General features: G+C 46.9%; 1 protein-coding gene across 1 annotated transcript in view; it reads right to left on the reverse strand.

Moving 5' to 3' along the window:
- LOC105034846 (lysM domain-containing GPI-anchored protein 1) overlaps nt 1-10,278 on the reverse strand; it is a 49,847-nt gene extending 39,569 nt beyond the window's left edge. Inside the window, exon 1 of the mRNA XM_010910155.4 lies at nt 9,451-10,278. Coding sequence (XP_010908457.1) covers nt 9,451-10,111 — 661 coding nt within the window. The 5' untranslated portion in view covers nt 10,112-10,278. The remainder of the gene's footprint in view (nt 1-9,450) is intronic.
- Between the last annotated feature and the right edge of the window lie 11,980 nt (nt 10,279-22,258).

Raw genomic sequence — 22,258 nt, forward strand, 5'->3', positions numbered from 1 at the left:
CTCTCTATTTCTCTTCTTTTCTTCTTTTTTCTCCTTTTCTTTTCTTTTCTTTTTTTTTTTTTTGACGTCGTCCGTAGGTTACCGATAGTTGTCACGTCGGCTCGCCTTTCAGTTATCCTTCTCCCTCAACCTTAATGGCTCTATAATGTATATTTGATGAATAATATGAAAAAGGAATTTTCTGCTACCTCTTTTACTCATGTGTTGAATTGTCGCTTGTCGAGCTTCTTTTCGGCCTTTGCGTTGTTCGGAGGTACCCGATTGCCATCGTATCGATCCGTCCTTTTCGTCCGTGGCCGCAGATTTGTCTGGGGCCGCTTGGGTTTGGTGCCCCCATCAGGGCTCGGGCTCGGAGGTCCGAGCTTCTGTCACCCTGAGGAAGTCGTCTCATCTCGAGCTTGCATTGAGAGCTTCCTTGAGAGCTGGGGTTCTTGATAAGAACCCCAATCCTTGCTGAGACGGGGTTCTCTGCATCTTTGATGCTGTTTGTTTTCCATTCGTCGTTGACGTAGTCCATCGCTTTCCTTCTTAACCCCTCCCCCCTTTTTTTTTCGAGTGGGATTTTTCCTCCGCTCTTAGTGGGGCCACGGGAGTCCGACTCCCGTAGGTGAAGTCGGGGCGAAGTCCGACTCCCGTGAGAGTCCGAACAGAGTCTACCTGAAATTGAAGTCAGAGGCGAAATCTGGCTCCCGTAGGAGTCCGGACGGAGCTTACCAACGGTCAAAGACGAGGGCGAAGTCCGGCTCCCGTAGGAGTCGGGACTGAGCCTTATTACGAAGGGGCCGCTGGGAAGATCCCCCTTTTTCTCGTCTGATCTTGAATGACCAGACCTTAATTGATGTCGGGGCGAGGTTCTTCCCCTATTTCTGTCGTAACAGGTTTCCGCTCTGGTTAGGACGAGGTTCTCCACCTGTCTCTAACGCGGCTGCAGGGGCACATATGGGCGTTGCTGGGCCCTTCCCCCATCCGGTCTAGGTGTAACCAGGCTTTCGACTTTGCTCAAGTTAGGACGAGGTTCTCCTCCTGTCCCTAACAGGGCTGTGGGGGCGCATATGGGCGTTGCAGGGCCTCTCCCTCCATCCGGTCTAAAGAGAACCGGGCCTTCGACTTTGCTCAAGTTAGGGCGAGGTTCTCCTCCTGTCCCTAACAGGGCTGTGGGGGCGTTGCAGGGCCTCTCCCCCCATCCGGTCTAAAGAGAACCAGGCCTTCGACTTTGCTCAAGTTAGGGCGAGGTTCTCCTCCTGTCCCTAACAGAGCTGTGGGGGCGCATATGGGCGTTGCAAGGCCTCTTCCCCCATCCGGTCTAAAGAGAACCGGACCTTCGACTTTGCTCAAGTTAGGGCGAGATTCTCCTGTCCCTAACAGGGCTGTGGGGGCGCATATAGGCGTTGCAGGGCCTCTCCCCCCATCCGGTCTAAAGAGAACCGGGCCTTCGACTTTGTCGAGACGAAGTTTCCCTCCTGCTTCCGACACAGTTTGTTTTGACTGCCCTGTCGATATAAGCTAGTGCCAAGAGGGGAGATATGTAGATATGCAACTTTTATTTAAAATGGAGTTATCGGTAATACATTCGTAGGTTTTTCGAGCTCCATGGTCACGGGAGGTCTGCTCCTCCGAGCTCCTTGAGGTAATAAGTTCCGAGCCGGACTACTTCTTTGACCTCATACGGGCCTTCCCAGTTTGGGGCGAGCTTCCCTCGATCCTGAGGTTGCGAGACAGCGGCTCGTCGTAGCACTAGATCTCCTGCTCTAAAGGCTTTATTCTTGACCCGGGAATTGTAATAGCGGGCGACTTTCTGTCTGTAGGCTGCCATCCGAACTTGAGCTACCTCCCACTTTTCTTCCAGCAAGTCAAGGTTGGCTTTAAGACCTTGCGAATTTTGATGTTCGTTGAATGCCACGACTCGTGCCGACGGGAGTTTAAGCTCAATTGGGATGACGGCCTCCATTCCGAAGGCTAAAGCAAAGGGGGTCTCCCCTGTGGGCAGTCTTTGGGTAGTTCGATACGCCCACAGCACATGATAAAGTTCGTCTGCCCAAGTCCCCTTCGCCTTTTCAAGCCTTGTCTTGATCCCCTGCAGCAGGATTCTGTTGGTCACTTCAGCTTCGCCATTCGCCTGAGGATGGGCTACTGATGTGAAGTTGTGGGAGATGTTTAGATCTTCACAGAATTCGGCGAATCTTGCTCCTGCGAATTGCCACCCATTATCAGTGATTAGGGTCCTCGACAGACCGAACCTGCATACAATTGACTTCCAGACGAAATCTTGCACTTTTACTTCTGTGATTTTTGCCAGTGGTTCGGCTTCAACCTACTTGGTGAAGTAGTCAATCGCTACCAGGAGGAACTTCCTCTGCCCCGACGCCATGGAAAAGGGTCCAAGGATATCCATCCCCCATTGCGCAAAAAGCCATGGGGTACTCAAGGGTGTAAGCTCGGTGGCGGGTTGTCTCTGGATGTTGGCATATCTCTGGCATCGATCACACTTTCTGACGTATTCGATCGAGTCATGATGCATCATCAGCCAGTAATATCCTTGGTGGACCAACTTGTGGGATAGAGATCTAGCCCTCAGATGGCTTCCGCAGATTCCTTCATGCACCTCCCACAAGGCGTAGTCAGCTTCCGAAGGCCGGAGATATTTCAAAAGGGGCAAAGAGTATGATCTCTTGTACAACTTGTCCTCATAAAGGATGTATCGGGAGGCTTGATTCCGGAGCTTCCGAGCTTCTTTCGCGTCCTGGGGGAGGACCCCGTCTCTGAGATATGTTATCAGTGGATCGATCCAGCTGGGCTCGTGGTCAATTTCCAACACGGGCCACAATTCTTCCGTACTCGGGCACTTGAGCACTTCAAAGAGAACACCCTTGGGTATTTCGGCCGGAGCCAACGTTGCCAGCTTGGAGAGAAGGTCGGCCCTGGTATTTTCCAACCTCGGAATCTGCCTGATGTCGAAACTGCTGAAGGCGGGGACAAGCTCCTTTACCTTTTCAAGATATTTAGCCATGCTGTCCTCCCGCGCTTCGTAGTTTCCGTTAACTTGTCCCACTACTAGTTGAGAGTCGCTGTAGACCTGGAGCCGATCTATTCCCAGCTCTTTGGCGATCCTCAGTCCTGCGATCAGAGCTTCATATTCCGCTCCGTTGTTTGTTGCAGGAAACTCGAAGTGCAGAGCATACTCCGCGATAATTCCCTCTGGACTGATCAAGATCAGGCCCGCACCTGCGCCTGACATGTTGGAAGACCCGTCCACGTAGAGGGCCCAAAAGCAATCAGAGGGATCCGCTTCTTCTTTGGGGGAGTTCGGTCGGGACTCCAGGCCGTCAATTTCGCCTTGTTCAGGTTCGGCCTCCTCTGGGATAGTACACTCCACTATGAAATCTGCCAATATCTGGGCCTTCACTGCTGGCCTGAATCGATAGTTGATGTCGAATTCTGTGAGCTCGATCGCCCATTTTGCCATCCTCCCGGAGGCATCCGCCCGGTGTAGAATCGCCTTGATCGGTTGGTCGGTGAGCAGCGTTACGATGTGCCCTTGGAAGTAGGGTCGGAGCCTCCGGGCTGCAATCAACAGGACGTAAATTAGTTTTTCTAATTTAGTATACCTAGTCTCGGCGTCTCTCAACGCGCGACTGACGTAGTAGATTGGCCGTTGGACTTTTGCTTCTTCTTTGACAAGGACTGCCACGAGAGCCATGGGAGAGACCGCCAGGTATAAAAGCAGTTCCTCTCCAGGCTCTGGCTTCGCCAACAGCGGAGGTGAGCCGAGGTAGCTCCTTAGTTCTTCGAATGCCTGTTGGCACTCAGAGGTCCAACAGAAGTTCTTCGGCTGCTTGAGGGTTTGGAAGAAGGGTAAGCACCGTTCGGCCGACCTCGCGACGAAGCGATTCAGGGCTGCTACCCTCCCTGTAAGGCGCTGAACCTCTTTTATCGACTTTGGGGCGGCCATCTCCTGGATGGCACGAATTTTTTCTGGATTGGCCTCAATCCCGCGCCCCGATACCATGAAGCCCAGGAACTTTCCTGAGGTCACTCCGAAAGCGCATTTAGTCGGGTTCAGCTTCATCTTATATTTTCGGAGGGCGCTGAAGGTCTTTTCGAGATCGGCGACGTGGTTCATGGAAGATTTGCTCTTTACGAGCATGTCGTCCACGTAGACCTCCATGTTGCGGCCGATCTGCTCCTTGAAGATTTTGTTCACCAGCCGCTGGTAAGTTGCGCCTGCATTTTTGAGGCCGAAAGGCATGACCCTGTAACAGTAAAGGCCACGGTTAGTAATGAAAGCAGTCTTTTCTTCGTCTTCCGGCGCCATCCTGATTTGATTATAGCCGGAGAATGCATCCATGAAGGTGAGGAGCTCATGGCCCGAGGTCGCGTCCACCAGTTGATCGATTCTGGAAAGGGGGTAGCTGTCCTTTGGGCAAGCTTTATTCAGCTTTTTGAAGTCCATGCACATCCTCCACTTGTCGTTTACCTTTTTGACTAGAGCAACGTTGGAAATCCAATCAGGATAATTGACTTCTCTAATGAATCCGGCTTTCAGGAGTTTGTCCACTTCCTCGGCTATCGCCTTTTGCCTCTCTGGTGCATGACCTCAGATTTTCTCTTTCGTCGGTCGATGCTTTGGATCGACGGCTAGTCGATGCTCCATGACTTCCGTGTCGATCCCGGCATGTCCGCCGGAACCCAAGCGAAGACGTCCGCATTCTTTCGTAGAAAATCGATGAGACGCATCCGCACCTCTTCCCCCAGGTTGGAGCCGATCATCGCCACATGCTCAGCATTCCCGTCGTTCAAAGGGATAGGTACCAGATCTTCGATTGGGCCGCCCCTCTCTTCAGTGAGGTCGTCGCGAGCATCCAGCCCATCAACTGGACAAGGGTCGGATTGGTCGCTTCTTTGCAAGGCTATGTTGTAGCAGTGTCTGGTCAGGGCTTGGTCTCCTCTGACCTCTCCGATCCCCTGGTTGGTGGAGAATTTCAACTTCAAATGGTAGGTTGACACGACGGCTCGGAGAGCATTGAGGCCAGGTCGGCCGAGGATTGCGTTGTAGGCTGACGGCGCCTTCACCACCAAAAAATTCACCAGAGCCCTGGATTGTCTTGGATATCGACCCGCAGCTACAGTCAAAGTCACCATTCCCTCCACCGGGACAGCGTCGTCGGTAAACCCTACTAGAGGGGAGGTAATCAGCCTCAAATGGCCGTCAAAGATGGACATTCTTGAAAAAGCATCGTAGAACAAGATGTCGGCCGAACTTTCATTGTCGACAAGAATGCGGCGGACGTCGTAATTTGCTATATTCAAGGAAACCACAACCGCATCGTTATGAGGGAATTGGACTCCCTGAGCATCTTCTTCAGTAAAGGTTATGGGCTCCTCAATTTTTTGCCGTTTGGGGGGTACGACCAGTACGTTGGTTACTTCCTGCCGGGATCCTCCTAAGATGGTGTTGGCGAAATCCGTCGGAGGTCGATTGTCTGACCGCTCCATGCCGACCACCGTTGCCGGAGGATGCGGGGCCTGGAAAACTGGAGGCGAGGTCAGAGCATGAGATCTGACCGCGGAGGCCGTGGGTCGCCGTGTGGACGCCTTGCGGGGAGGCATCGGGCAAAGACCAAGTGGAGGGAGGAGGAGAGGATGCCGGAAAAGATGTCCGGGGGCGATCCCGTTGAGCGCTCCTTTAAGAATAAGGATACTGCGAAGACACAGCCCTTCCTCTAGCGCCAATCCTGTTGGTGCAAAAATCCGCCTACGCCGGAGAAGCTGGAGTTGTGGGGATCGCGGTTGCCGCCGGGACCTGCAAAAGAAGTCTAAACTGGAGGTGGGGTTGCTCCGACAAGACCCTCCGACGCTCAAGTCAGTTCTCTGCCTCAACAAGAATGGAGTGCTCGAACGAAAATTTTAGCAGAGTTTCTAGATAGAAATGAGGGTTTAGAGAATAACATATCTGGGGTCCCTTTTTATAGACGGGGGGAGCAGCGGGCTGATAGCGACTGTTTATGATCGCCTTGTTGTGGGCCGTACAGGGCCAGGAGGAATTTATCATGAAGAGTAATGGGATGGAGTCGTGGCTGTCACCATGGCTCGCCACGTGGAATCAGTTGCGGGGAGTGGAACGGCGTCCGTTGTCGTGACTCGTCAGGGAGTGGTGGAACCGCTCAGGATCCGCCGCAGGGAGTGAAGCAGAATCGTGGTTGTTACTGCGGCCTGCCAGGGAGTAATGGAGCCGCGTAGGATCCGCCGCAGGGAGTGGAGCAGAATCGTAGCCGTTACTGCGGCCTGCCAGGGGGTCCAGACTTGTCGGCTGAAGTTCGGTTGGAGTCTGTAGCTGGAGTTGGAGGCGAAGTCCGGCTCCCGTAGGAGCTCGGACGAGGTCTTCCTGCAGTCGAAGTTGGGGACGAAGTACGGCTCCCGTAGGAATCCGGTCTGCGGTCGAAGTTGGAGACGGAGTCCGGCTTCCGTAGGAGTCCGGACGAAGTTTACCTGTAGTTGAAGTCAGAGGCAAAATCCGGCTCTCGTAGGAGTCCGGACGGAGCTTACCAGCGTTCGAAGTCGAAGACGAAGTCCGGCTCCCGTAGGAGTCCGGACGGAGTCTTCTTTCGATCAAAGTCGAGGGTGAAGTCCGGCTCCCGTAGGAGTCCGGACGAAGTTTGCCTGCAGCCGAAGTTGGAGACAGAGTCCGGCTCCCGTAGGAGTCCGGACGAAGCTTGTCTACAGCCGAAGTTGGAGACGGAGTCCGGCTCCCGTAGGAGTCCGGACGAAGCTTGTCTGCAGCCGAAGTTGGAGACGAAGTCCGGCTCCCGTAGGAGTCCGGACGAAGCTTGTCTGCAGCCGAAGTTGGGAACGGAGTCCGACTCCCGTAGAAGTCCGGACGAAGCTTGTCTGCAGTGGAAGTTGGAGAAGGAGTCCGGCTCCCGCAGGAGTCCGGACGAAGCTTGTCTGCAGCCGAAGTTGGAGACGGAGTCCGGCTCCCGTAGGAGTCCGGACGAAGCTTATCTGCAGCCGAAGTTGGAGATGGAGTCCGACTCCCGTAGGAGTCCGGACGAAGCTTGTCTGCAGTTGAAGTTGGAGACGGAGTCCGACTCCCGTAGGAGTCCGGACGAAGCTTGTCTGCAGCCGAAGTTGGAGACAGAGTCCGACTCCCGTAGGAGTCCGAACGAAGCTTACTTGTAGAATCCCCGAGGGGTCACTCCGGACACGAACTTCGGCGGGGGGGGGTTTACACCCAACAGTCATTATATTGGCACAAAAGTTGATCTGATCAGGGTGATGGGTATGCTTCAGAATCTAGTAATTGCAGATAATTAATTCAGTTGGAAAGCAGATTTTTCTTATAATTTAGGACTAATGCAATCCATGGTCTCTTCCATCCTTAAACTTATTTAACTTCCATTCTTTCCCAAGTTTTCTCGACAAGAGGTAACCTTAATACTAGATGTGATCATCCTGCATCCAAACAGACCCTTATATTCATTCATAACCCATATCCATTGAAAGATTTATGCACAATCAAACTGCCAAGGAAATTACATTTTTCTATTCACATTCAAATCAGAATTCCAGTAGCACACTTTCATCAAATTATTTTCTACTATCAGCCTTAATTTATATAGAACAGGCTTAGAGCAATATCCTTGATGTATCCCTCAACATGAAGCACCTATAATCAAACTACGAATGGTTGGGAATCTATGACTAAACTGAGCAATTGATAGTCAAGGAATGATTCTTCACCATTCTAATCATTGAATATCATCAAGCGTTCATAGTCAACATTTGAGTTTTTTGTCTTTTTCAAAACGATGTAACCGTATTATAAACCTAGGCAATCTCAAACTGACACTATAGGTACCACAGCCAATCGTAACTAGTCTCTTGTATCAAATTAACACATCAAATGCCAGTGTTTGCTATGAAGAGTATGAAAGCTTGATTGGAAATATGATCATTAGAGAAGGTTTCCATTTAATGATTCTATAAGCTTGGCCTCAAACCAAATCTATTATAGGCCCCATAGGTTCCAAGAAAATCAAAATGAGACGATTATAACCCCTTATTGTGCTTACAGCTTTCCAAAATAAGTTCCCAGACTTGACTGCTTGTATGCAAACAGCACAGGCTCCATCTTCGTGTAACATAGAAAGGGAAAGTAGGTTCAAAATCCACACATGAATAAGGGCACTCCTTGGAGCAGAAAACCCCAGTCTGATCTGATTAATGCTGCCCTGTTCTAAGATGACTAGCTGGGCCTAGAATCTAATGCAAAAAGGTTCATATCAGATCAATCCAACACAATCCACCCTTCACAAGAATCATATGCTTGATTAAAATTAACAAAGAGGTCATAGGCAGTTCTAATCCCCTTGTACAAAACTGACCTGAACTCTTCCCACACAAGCCACTTAGCCTCTATTACTTCTTATAGCTCGATTGTCAACAACCTAGAGAGATCAATACCTAGGACCCTACACAAGTCAACTTGTGCCTAATGTATCCACTGTAGCCTAACATGCACCAAATTCCCAAGTACAAACCTTATACAAGTCTTGAACTTGGCCTCCACTTTTTCCCATTCTTTTTTAACTCAAATCTTAGCAATCTTATACAAGTAACCATGAATTCTAATAACATAGGGGACCTACAACCTATAAAGACACCTCTCATGTACCAAATTTTGTACGAGAAATGCAATTTTCCTTACTTCAGGTGCAATTTTGCCCCCGATCTTAGAATAGATTCTTCATCAACTGCCACAGTGGATTTCACAGGAAATCAACATGGACTTGGGGGATTCCAAAGCAAATGTGCAACTTTCAAGAGACTCGGTGGATCCCAAGCATCTTTTGTGGTCAATCTAATGTAGTCCCTCAATTGAACTTACCTTAGTTATTCTACTTTTGATTTCAACATATAAATTCACATCTAGTTTTTGGACATTTTACCATCCAATGTTCTGAAGATGGAAATAAGCTCTTTCAGCAAAAGCACAATATGTACTGCTACTTTTTCACCCAACATGGTGACCAATGCCTGTTTAACATCAAAAGACCTACACAAATTTTAATCTGTTGTTTCAAGTAATATGGTATTATTGGCATGTTTTTTATAATGTTTGAGTAACCACATGACTCTACACACCATGATTCCTTTAATTAGACAGCACATAATTGCAAGATTCGGAAAACATACTAGGTTATAAGAAAAAATCCTGAAATATTTGGACCGACTCCAACTTCCATTCCATAATCATTTGGGCTGGAAGTTCCCGCCCAATATGATTTGCGACATGAAAGTTGCCGCATTGAACATGCACAACAAAGTATTCCTCTTCCACAAGCCTGCAAATAACAATCCTGCCTCATAGAAGCAGCATCATTATCTGCAAGAGCAAGTTAGAGCTACATGCTTCTAGCAATGATGGCATTTTTTTTGTTTTTTAATTTCTACCTGGCAACGGAATGGCGATTATATCACCAGGCCTGATCGCAGGGTTTCCCATAGCATTGACGTTCATGATATCGGTGACTGTCGTCGAGTAGCTGGTAGCGATGGCAGTCACAGTGTCACCAGCCTTGACAACATACGAGAGGTAGATGGCAGGAAGGTTGTTGTCCGTGGAGTTGAAGCAGGTGCAGGGAAGGGGAATGAGGAGAGTCTGCCCGATGTCGAGGGCAGACGGGTCGGAAATGCTGTTGGCCTCACGGATCTGGTCGGGCGAGGCAAGTCCAGCGAAAATGGAGTTGGCGATGGAGGTGAGGGTGTCGGCGGGGCGGGTCTTGTAGCGGGTGGAGACGGATTTGCGGATGCCGTCGGAGCAGGAGCAGAGGGTGGGGATGCGGAGGAAGAGGCCGGCTGGGAGGATGTGGTTCTCGACGTCGGAGACAGAGATGTCGATCGCGTTGGCTGTGAGGACGGCGATGGGGTCGGCCTGGAAGAGGGCGGCCACCTCGGAGACCTTGAGATCGGCGTAGAGGGTGTAGCCGAGGAGAGCTGGGCAGGAGTCGGAGCCGGTGCAGGGCTCGATGGTTGACTTGGAAAAGGAGAGAAGTGGGAGCGAAAGAAGGTGAAGGACTAAAAGGAGGAGAAGGAAGAAGGGAGGCCTCTCCATTGGGAATCACCAAGTGGGTGGAGAAAGAGGAGGGTTAGGGTTTTGGTGGGTTAGTTTGGAGATGGGGGTTTGGCTTTTGCTTCGCCCCCTTGAGACTCTGGATTCTCTGCTTCGCTCTTTGTGTCAGAGAAAAGGAGGGGAGAGAGAGAGGAGGGAAAAAGTTTAGAGAGGAAAGCGCGTGTGAGAGGGTTAGTGGAGCCAGGAGTCAGAGGATGTTTATTTTAGACGGGTGTATCTTTCGCGCGAAAGAGTAATTAACCTTCCTTCGAGAGAAAGCACCGTTGGATCCTGCTTTGCGAGCTGTACTGATGGATGAATAACGGCATCCAAGTGATTTGTGATCTGTGGATTGTGATCCAACGGTGATTTCACGCAAAGGAAGGTTAATCGTTGTTTTGCGCGAAAGATAAAAACGTGTCCCCATGCTTTTTCGTTTCTTTGTTGGCTTCTTGATAAACCAGTGGATCTCGGTCTGCTGGCCGGGCTTTGATCGATGACCCTACATTATTTTGATTTTAGAGCAATAGCATCCGAGAGAGAAGATTGTTGCGTTGCTGTAAAAGGTACATGTTATGGACCATCACCACGGTCTCGGTCCATCATGTTCCCGACTCTTATCAAAGATCAGTAAAATTGGGACTTCAATGGATATAGGAATAAGAGGCTGACTTTAGTAGGTCTAAAGAAATTAGAACTAGCGTGTTTGTGGGACAATCACTTCATGGATAGCAGCTCAAATCTTGACTTTGGCCAAGGTGCTCGTGATCATACCTCGGGTATGGACGAGATGCTTGGAGGTCGGCCAAAGCTGAGCTCAGAAAGATGCATAAAAGATAGCACTCCTACGTGAAAAGCCTGACACCTTCACAGTTCTAGAGAGTCTCGATAAGGAAGGAGATCATTCAAATCAAATCACACCTCGAATAGAAACTAGCAAATCCAAACGTGGAAACAATTACCACCAGCTTGATGCATATGCAATAATCAGAAATCGATTAATCTCCGGGGCATGCCCTACTCCAATTCCTCCTCTATAAGTAGAAGGGCACGGGATCCCCAAGGTAAGCTCTCGAAAAATATTCTGTCCTTCTCCTTGTTCTCGAAGAATATTCTCGAAAAATATTCCTTCAGGTGCAAAAAGTCGGAGGGTCTTCACCGAAAAACATTCTAGCCAGGACTTTTTGCATGTCAAGCCGGCCCCCGAAAATTACCGCTTCTACACAATATCATCATCTTTGCGGTAGAGACCATCCCCAACCTCAAGTGCAGGATTTGACAGCAATAGTTGGCACTAGAGGAAGGGCCCCCAAACTTTGTTTTGGTGTTTGTTCTAAGAAGGAGAGACTCGCCATGAGACTATGAAGAGGAGCATTGAATGCATCCGCTCTTCTAATGAAGCACGGACGAACAATATCCATCGAGAGGATGTCGCACTTGAACTAGTCCAGAAGAACCCTCCCTCGCAGCCAATACCAGCAATTTCCAATGAACAGTACAATAGTCTCGCCCAACATGTATAAGCTTTGTCTATCGTGGTGCGAAGGATGCATCAAACTGCCACACCTTAGCTAGTTCCAAAAATTCCATAGCAAGATAAGGCCAAACCAACAAGCCGACCTTCACCTCCATGCAGCCTAAGGCCGAGAGCTATGCACCTTAGCCGATCGGTTAGTCCCATCTAAGGAAGATGCAGGCACTCGTCGATCTCGCGATCAGGGAGGGATTCTATCCCAAGTAATTTTTCTCATCGCCATTCTGCTTGGGATGACGAAATGGATAGAAAGCTTCAAGAGATATAGTGCGGGATTGATGCATTGTAGAACCAAGCCCCGCAGTAATAGGACATGGAGTTTGGCTTCAATATTGACCCCCTGTTCATCTGAAAGATTCTGGACAAGCCGCTTCCAGCATGGATCAAAATGCCACAACTAAAGCCGTATAATGGGACTGCTAATCCCATCGATCATTTGGAGAGCTTTAAGGCTCTACTACTCCTTCATGGAGCAATTAATGCAATCCTCTGCCGATCATTCCCTTCAACCCTGAAGAAGGCCATCTGGCACTGGTACTAAGCCTTCAATCGGATACGGTCAATTCCTTCAATCAGCTCGACCAAATGTTTGTCACCCACTTTGTTAGTAGCCATCGATAATGCCGAAACTCGGACTCTCTTATCAATATTAAATAATGAAAAAATAAGTCCCTCCGAGATTACATCAATCGTATCAACACGGCGATCTTGAAGGTGCAAAATTTGAACCAATCGGTGGCCATGACGGCACTTAAAGTTGGACTGATCAAAATGACCTCCTCTTCTTACGTGAAAAGAAGTATCCTACGAACTTCACCAAAATATTGGAGGGAGCAGAAAAGTATGCAAATGCAGAAGAAGCCTAGGATCGACATGGAGAGAACCCCAATAGCGAGCCCCAAGCAAAAGGCAGCCAGAGAAGGAAAAAGAAACATAGGCATGAAGGCCAGTGCAACGAATGAAAGTTATGCCGATCACGAACCCCACCTTAGAATGATCGAATTGGATCTCTGCTCAGACGATGCCGGTCTAGATCCCCACTTTGGAGATTTAACAATTTTACCCTATTCAACACTCCATGAGCATAGATACTAATGGAGATAGTAAAGGAAAAAATCTGATTCAGGATCGGATCGTCAGGGAACATCTAAAATTTTTTTTATAATAAGCTAACAAAAATCTTATCTTTTACCTGATACACAGTGGAATAGAGATCAAATCCAAAAAAAATTCTTGAATTTGAAGCCTCGCAAAGGTTTGAACATACAAATCCTCTACTTCGCATGTACACTAAGCTTCGCAGGAAAGCGGGACGAAGCCTCAGATCCTCATTCTTTCTTAAGATAGTAAGGGAGGGAGGATGAAGAGCTTTGGTGTGATGCCTCACACCTGAAAGTGGGATGTCAGGGCCTCTTCACGCTAAGAGGGGTTGGACGCCCAAAACAAGCACACTAAGGAGAAGGATCGGTTCCATCTCTTAGACACCTCCTCTCTCTCTTTCTTTCTCACCTTAGCATACAATCTAATTATTATACTTCGATGGTTAGAGGTCCTCTCTATTTATAGATAATTTTTCATGATCCAATAGACTAAGAATCCTAATTCAAATTAGCTTTGAATTAATCCATCCCCTATCTAAGAAGGAGTCCTATTTGAGATAGGATAGGTGCCTAACAAGGCACCCCCATGCACCCACGCCTACACCCAAGAGTAGGGTGGTAAAATAAGCACCCCACCCTCTTTTAATCAGCCATGAGGAGAGAGAGAGAGTCTCAGCAAAAATAGACTCTAAGGATCTAATCCAAATATGGGTTAATTCGAATCCAATTCGAATTTAATTCGAACCAATTTCGAAAGATTGTAATCTCAAACTGTTTAGGATTTAGGACCAAGTCTAATTTGAATTTTCAATCTAATTAAGTCTAATTAAATTAGATCTAATCTAAAATTAATTAGTACTTAAATTTAATCTCTCATAAATTTCTTGGATCATAGATCAAATCTTGTTCATCCTCGAAATTGATCCTGAATCTCATGTCTAGTGCTAGCTAGAAATAGTCAACTGTTTAATCCCATATGATCTATAACTTAATTTTAATCAAGTCAATCTATTTATTCAATCAAGTCATATACTTTCAAATTGAACATATAGACTTAAGTTATTCCTTTCCTATATCGCTTGACTTTGTGCTTGACTCCATAAGTTCGAACACTAAGTCGGTAGTACAGAAACTATTTTCTGTACTAATCAAGGTTATTATCTAGCAATGGTTTCCAATGTCTAGATAAGTCAAATATTTACAAGATAATATTCAAGAACCTATGCATATGGTTATCGAATAATTTATCTCTTTGATCCTGAATGCTCTAGGACGATCTAGGATTAAACTGTCAACCTTGAAAGAATCATCCACATTATATTCTAATCTTTCAAATCCATCACATAAATTATCTTGATCAAGATTTTACTAAATTAAAATATAGCAATGCATTAGCTCCTATAATCTGGAGAGGTAATCCCATCTTGATCCACACACAGACTTTGCAAGTACTTGACTGTATCAATAGCTTTTCGTCAATGCATTAGAAATGCAAATAGTCTGATACCAAAACACAGTGAGTTACTTGTAAGTCACTATGGTGATCTTAGGTATGAGAGATATTTATGTTCATATGCTTTGCGAGCTGCTCTCGACAGTAGAGTACTCAGCAGGTGAGTCACATGTTCAGTGATGATATACTCCTACATCTCACCTGTATGCCATACCAGTATCTTCACACTCCTTGGTTAAGAAGACAACCAACCTATATGGTATATAACGATCTTCACTCGATAAACATCATCATTCTTTAATGACGTATCATTTGGTCACAAATATTTTTAAGAACTATTCGATAAATCCTCCTTTATTAATTATATTATAGTTCTAAGAACTTAATCACAACACAAGAGTTCTAATAAGAAAGATGTAATTTTATGATAAAAAATATCAAAATAATTTTTATTTATTGATAAATTAATTCATATACATATTACAAAAGGAGCACAATCATCTAAATGATTGACTTTAGGATATATTTCCTAACAATTTCTACTTGAACTAAAGTCAATTGGGGTAGTATCTTATACCCATCTTCCACTTGTGATCATCGAACTTTTTGATCTCAAGAGCTTTAGTGAAGGAGTCAGCTATGTTCTCCTTATCGTTGATCTTCTGAAGCTCGACGTCACTTCAATCCATGATTTCACATACAAGGTGATAACAACGCAAAATATACTTAGTACGCTGGTATGACTTTGGTTCTTTTACTTGAGCTATGGCTTCAGTACTGTCATAGTACAGCAGAACAGAACCATCAACTAAGATATCACTCCAAGCTCGATGATGAACTTCTGCAACTATACCACCTTCTTTGTAGCATCGAATGCAGCAATGTATTCTACTTCGCATACAGAATCGGTCACAGTATATTGCTTAAAACTCTTCCAGCATATTGCTCTTTCATTTAAGATAAATACATAATCTGACATGCTTCTGCTGTCATCATGGTTTGACTGAAAATTAAAATTAGTATACCCCACAAGTTTCAAGTTAGTGTCCTCAAAGATAAGCCATTGATCCTTAGCATTTCTCAAATACTTAAGAATTATCTTCACAACCTTCTAATGGTCTCATTCGGATCAGACTGATATCTACTCACTACTCCTAGTAAATAGACTATATCTAGTCTCATACATATCATGGCATATATGATAAATCCCACTATCGAAGCATATGGGATCCTACTCATACACTCTCTCTCCTAAAAGGTTGTTAGACAATTCTTCTTGAAGAAAGTAATCCCATGGCCTATCAGAAGATAGCCTTTTTTGAAATTCTCCATGTTGAACCGTTTCAACATGGTATCAATGTATGTGAATTGGGACAACCTAAGTAACCTTCTAGATCTATCTCTATAGATCTTCATCCCTAGGATGTAGGATGCTTTTTCCAAATCTTTCATAGAGAATTGTGATGAGAGCCACAGCATTACACTTTGCAAAGTTGGGATATCATTTCCTATTAACAGTATATCATCTACATATAATATAAAGAAGATGACTACAGAATTGTTAGTCCATTTATAGATGCAAGGCTCTTCTCCATTCCTAACGAAATTATATGTTTTGATCATCTTATCAAAATACATGTTCCAACTCTTAGATGTCTGCTTCAGTCCATAGATAGATCTATTTAATTTGCACACCTTAATTTTGTTTGTGGATGTAAATCCTTTAGGTTGTATTATATACATCTCTTCTTTCAACTCTCCATTAAGGAAAGCAATTTTGACATCCATTTGTCAGATCTCACAATCTAAGTGTGCTGCTATTGCAAGTATAATCTAGATAGATTTGAGCATTACCATTGGTAAGAACATCTCGTCATAGTTAATTTCATAATGTTGACGGTAATTCTTGACATCTAGATGGGCTTTATAGGTCTCTACCTTTCTGTCTGCTCTTCTTTTTCTTTTGAAAATCTATTTGCACCCTATGAATTTTATCCCTTCAGGTGGATCAATTAGTGTCCATACACTTTAATATCCATGGACCCATCTCAAATTTCATGACCTCAAGCCACTTCTCAGAGTCGAGCCTTTGTATGGCATCTATATAGGTGATCAGATCCTCATCATTTTCATCCAGTTCGATAAGATCACCATTTTGGACTAAAAAATTATAGTTTCTGTTCGATTGACATGGTACTCTATCGGATCTCCTTAATGGTGCCTTTAAAGGCTCCAGATTCGATTCTTCAATCAAATCCGATTATGTGTATTGGTTTTTCTATCTCATGAACTTCATCAAATTTAATTTTGCTGATATTAGTTTCTTCATCAAGGAACTCTTTTTTCAAAAAGACTATCCTGTTGCTGACAAACACTTTTTGTTCTTCAGCGAGGTAGAAGTAGTATCCTTTAATTTTTTTTGGATACCCTACAAACAAGTATTTATTAGACTTTTGTCCAAACTTATCTGTCTTTAAATGCTTGACATAAATCAGACACCCACAAATCCTAAGGTGTAAGAGGATGGGACTACATCCTGTCCATATCTCATATGGAGTTTGATTGACAGACTTGTTTAGAACCTTGTTTAGTATATAACAGGCAATTTCAAGAGCATATCTCCAAAAGAAGAATGGCAGATTTGCAAATCCCTGTTAGATGTGTATCCTAGATGCCAGATTGGCTGACACATTCTTGTACAAATATAAGGGCAAATTTATAATTTTGACTATAAATGAATAAAAGAGTTATTTTACTATCACATTGTGTACATTATGTCTGTGATACATCCTTTGAGTTAGTAGGAATGTTAATTTATATTTTCAAGAGTTAAAAATTTAAGGCATGAATTTACATAACTAACTCATAAACAGCTCCTGACCATAGGATCATCACGAGGATGGTGATCGATCCGGAAGGTTGGTATACGATCGCTTTCTTAGGATAGATGTGTCTTGAGTCTACAGTGTGGAGACACCGGAGTGAGAGTACAGATATTCATTGAGAATGTGAGTACTGAGTGTGACCACCTCGAACAGTCATAAGAAAGTCACCTTCTCATCGATGACTAGCTCGATGCTGCAACTGTGTGTCTAGTTCTTTGACCTGAGGTACATCGATAGTTCACCTTGAGTGTGTTATCGTTTGACTATACCATAACTCGATCTTCTAGCCATTCAGAATCCTGAGGTGTATGTTGGCTGTAGCATATTCATTGTAGGAACTAAATTGCATCAAGAGGGATCTATCAACCTCGGTAGATGAGAGGAGTAGTCCTATGATGATCAAAAGATTGAGTCCTTAAGCCCATGGCCATGGCAGAGTGAAATAATGGAAAAGAGTTTTCCATTGAGGTTTTACATCGGACTTGGATCGATCGATTGATTCATATGACTGATGTTGGATTTGACGAGTTCACCTTAACCCTAATTCAGTCAAGACTCATGATAGAAGAACTCAATCACACAGGTAGCTGCACTGAGAAGTTCGTCTTTATTTCTGATGGGTTTCTATCATATACTGCTAGATGTCACTGATAGATTTTGAGAGCAATTAGAATGATCTTGATGATCGATCATTCTAATTATTTGAATCAGAAGAGTTCTAGTCCATCGAAAGGAGTTTTGATGATGTCGATGATGAGATCACGATATGTCTCATTATCATACGAAAATGAACCTAACTAGATCACACAAATAAGAGTTAGGGTCTAGATGTCATCAATTGAGCTAGCCCAGTTCGATTGATTTGGATTAAATCCAATTAGGTTCAAGAAAATCGTGCTAGCACACGATTGAGCCTAACTTTCTCCTCGTATAATCTTTTCTATCTCGACTGAGCCAAATGTGATTTGGCTCATCCAGAGAATCTTGAGAAGGTTTCTCTCAGTCTGACTAGAGCCAGTCCAACTCAAAAAGAACTTGTCTTAATTCATGAGATGAATTTAAGACAACACCTGGTGTTGGTGCAAAAATCCGCCTGCACTGGAGAAGCTGGAGTCGCGGTCGCTGTCGGAACCTGCAAAAGAAGTCTAAACCGGAGGTGGGATTGCTCCGACAAGACCCTTCGATGCTCAAGTCAGTTCTCTGCCTCAACAAGAATGGAGTGCTGGAACGGAAATTTTAGCAGAATTTTGGGATAGAAAATAGAGCTTAGAGAATAACGTATCTGGGATCCCCTTTTATAGGCGGAAGGGGCAACAGACTGATAGCGATGTCTGTAACCGTCTGGCAGTGGGCCACTTAGAGTCAGGAGGAGTTTGTTGCGAAGAGTAGTGAAGTGGAATCGTGGCTATCACCGGGACATGCCACGTGAAATCTGTTGTGGGGAGTGGAGCGGCATCCATTGTCGCAACTTGCCAGAGGATGGAAGAACCGTGCGATATCCGCCGTAGGAAGTGGAGCAGGATCGTGGGCATCATAGCGGTTGGCCAGGGAGTAATGGAGCCGCACGGAATCCGTCGCAGAAAGTGAAGCAGAGTCGTGGCCGTTACTGCGGCCATGCCAGGGAGTGCAGGCTTGTCGGCTGAAGCTCGGTTGGAGTGTCTGGCGGGGAGAGGTGGTTAGGTACCTGTTTGAGAGAAGCCCAGAGTCGGCTCCCGTAGGAGTTCGGATGAAGTCTTCCTTCAGTTGAAGTCAGGGACGAGGTCCGGCTCCCACAGGAGTCTGGATGGAGTCTTCCCGCAGTTGGAGCTGGAGACGAGGTCTGGCTCCCGTAGGAGCTCGGGCGAAGTCCACCTGCAATCAAAGTCAGGGGTGAAGTCCGGCTCCCTTAGGAGTCCGGACGAAGTTTACCAGCAGTCGGGGTCGAGGACGGAGCCCGGCTCTCGTAGGAGTCCGGGCGAAGCTTTCCCGCAGTCGAGGTCGAGGATGAGATCCGACTCCCATAGGAGTCCGGGCTGAGTCTTCCTGCAATTGGAGTTGTGGGTGAAGTCCGGCTCCCGTAGGAGTCTAGACGAAGTTTACCTGTAAGTGAAGTCGTGGGCGGAGCCTGGCTCCCGTAGGATTCCGGGCGAAGTCCGCGTGCAACCGGAATTGGGAACGAGGTCTGGCTCCCGTAGGAGTCTGGGTGGAGTCTTCCCACAGCTGGAGCTGGAGACGAGATCTGGCTCCCGTAGGAGCCCGGACGAAGTCTACCTGCAATCAAAGTCAGGGGCGAAGTCCGGCTCCCTTAGGAGTCCAGACGAAGTTTACCAGCAATCAGAGTCGAGGACGGAGCCGGCTCCCATAGGAGTCCGGGCGAAGCCTTTCTGTAGTCGAGGTCGGGGACGAGATCCGGCTCCCGTAGGAGTCCGGGCTGAAATCTCGTAGTTGTAGGAATCTACCATTGGAGAAGTTCAGCTGTTGATGAAGTCCGGGGTAGTTCGGATTGGAGTTGAGCCTGACTGGAAGAAGTCTGGAAGGAATTCGGAGAACAGCTGATAGTCGTAGAAAGTCGGCTGACGGCGGAGCTTAGTGAGCACTTGGGGCAGCTTAATAGATAACTGGGGGAACTCATGTTGAAGGAATCTGGCCGTGGGGGTTCGTCCGTCGGGGGAATTCAGTCAGCACTGTGGGAATCCGGTCGTTGGAGAAGTCCGGAGAGATACCATCTGCGGTCGAAAGCTGAAGGAGTCCTGGGAGGGTCAATCTTGTTAAGAACTTCAGCTGAGGGTATTTTATACCCAACACCAATCTCCCTACTTCCGAGTTCGAATTTTGAATGAAGGAAGTACAGAAAGATTGTCACAGCCGAAGTTGCTCCCTCGATGTCCGCGCGCGATCGTCCTCAGATATTTTGTCATTCAATGCGCGTGTACTGGGGTCTTTTCAAATCGAGGCGATCCGAAGAGGCTCTTTTGGAACCTGCAGCGAAACGGTGCTCAAGACATGGCGCAATAAAGGCACTATCAGCCGTTTGTCACCTTTTAACCACCCACTGTGGTGAGTGGAACACGCGACGAAAAGAGACCGGCTAGAGGGGATTCACAATCGTCATTATGCCGGATCTCAGGGCCTATTTAAACCCGCACTCCTCCTCCAAGAGTCCCGCTCTATCCGACGGTCTCATTCTGGCGTCCTTCTTCCTGAGAACTTCGATTTTTCTCAGCACCCTTTCTAGCCTTAGGCGTTCCTCGAGCCGTCCCCATTTCCGCACCTTCGTACTTCTCCGAATTGCCTAGGTTAGTCTCAAAACTCCTTCCTCTTTTTGTTCTTCCTTTTGCCATTCGATCTTTCTTCCTCTTGCTCTGCACATCAGTCCCCCGAGACCTTGTCCGTGATTTTCCTCGATTTTTAGGGATTTCATCTCTGTAAGTGGTCTTCGTGTGATTCTAGATGTCTTCCAGGGGTTCTTCTTCTAGCGGCTCTAGGAGTTCGTTTGTCTCGGTCTCCCAGAGTCTTCAGGCGGTAGATGAACCGGTAGGTAGAGCTGAACCTCGTCTGATTTTTGCATCGGACGCCATTCCTTGTTCTCTGACTCCGGACGAACTCCAACTGATAAGAGTTCAGTATGGGGTTCCTCTGGAGTACGAACTGGAACTTTCTGGCCCATCCGACCGGGCTAGTGCCCCTCCCCCCGGCTGCTTCTGCCTGTACCAGGAGGCCTTCCATGCCGGACTCCGGCTTTCTCTTCCGCCTTTTGTCATTGCTCTTTTTCAGTTTCTGGATATTTCTCTGGCTTCGGTTGTACCGAACTCCTTTAGGTTTTTGATAGGATTCCTCTCTCTTTGTCATGTAGTCGAAGTCCAGCCTACCCTTTCCTTGTTTAGATACTTCTACACCTTCAAGCGTCATCCCACGACGAAGGATTGGTGGTACTTCTCCCCACAGTTCGGTAGGAAGGGGTTACTGAAAGGTGCCCCTTCTTCTATCCATAACTGGAAGGGGAAGTTTCTTTATGTTTGATGCCCGACCTTGAGGCTAGAGTTGCCCTCTTGGGGTTCCCTGAGGGACTCCGTCCGTCGGGCGCCCAGCCTGGGGGGGACGACCATCAAGCCTCCCAGAAACTCCTCAAATATCCAACTCTTTCTCTCCCCAACCTCCTGAAGGAGCAGTTTCTGTTCAATATCGGCCTGAGCCCCCTAGATCCCGCCAGTATTTCATCTCTCCTTTTTTTTCTTTCTTTTCCTTTCCTCTCTTTCTCCTACTTCTCTTCTTTTCTTCTTTTTCACGCCCTCCTTCTCTTTTCTCTTTCTTTTTTTTTTCTCTCTTTTTTTTTTTTAGGCATGGACGCTGAAGAAGCACAGATGCTTGTCAGGGACCTGAAGGCTCTCAAAAGAAAGGGCGCCGCGGCCTCCGGGCCGGCGAAGAGGGCCAGAGTGGAGGGGACGAGTTCGACCGCGCCCGTCCAAGCGACCTCAACCACCGACATCCTTGCAGACACTGAGCGTCCCGCCGCTCGGGCTTCCTCGAGGGGTTTGAGTTCTCCTACCGAGGTCCCTGCTTCAGAGATCCATCCTGAGGAAGTGCCAGGGGGCGAGAGGAGGAAGAGGAGGAAGACCTTGGCCCGCAGGGTCGGCAGTCGCCGGGCTGCCACTGAAGAATCCCGCGGCTCTGAAGAGGAGCAGGGGGATGATCCCTTCAGTGACAGGGATCTAATAAAAAAGCTGGTAGACGGATGCTCACTGCCCAAAGTCGTCTAGAGGATCATCCGTGTCGATCCTACACAACGAGTCTGGGACTCGCTGGGGGCCTTCCTCGAGGTAAGTAGATTCGTCCTCCTTTTTCCTTTCGCTTCTTCATTTAATTAACTTTCCAGCTCCCATTCTGACCCTCCGGTCGCTCTTGCAGCTCGGGCACCAACCTCTCGCCAACATCGAGATGACAAACAAGGTGGTGGAAGGTCAGCAGGCCAAGGCTGCTCGCCTTAAGAAAATGGCCCTCGAGGTGGCCGGTCTTCGAGAGGTGCTTGAGAGAGAGAGACAGACCTCAGCGGAACAGAAGGCCGACCTGCAGGAGATGGTGAGGAGGGTGGAGGCTGAGGTTGCCAACATGGCGGAACAGATCCTGACCCTGGTCTCAGAGGCCAGGAGTCAAGCGGTGGAGGAGTTCAAGACTTCCACTGAAATGAAGAAGTTGAAGGTT

Source organism: Elaeis guineensis, chromosome 13 (assembly GCF_000442705.2).
Source record: "Elaeis guineensis isolate ETL-2024a chromosome 13, EG11, whole genome shotgun sequence".
NCBI lineage: Eukaryota > Viridiplantae > Streptophyta > Magnoliopsida > Arecales > Arecaceae > Elaeis > Elaeis guineensis.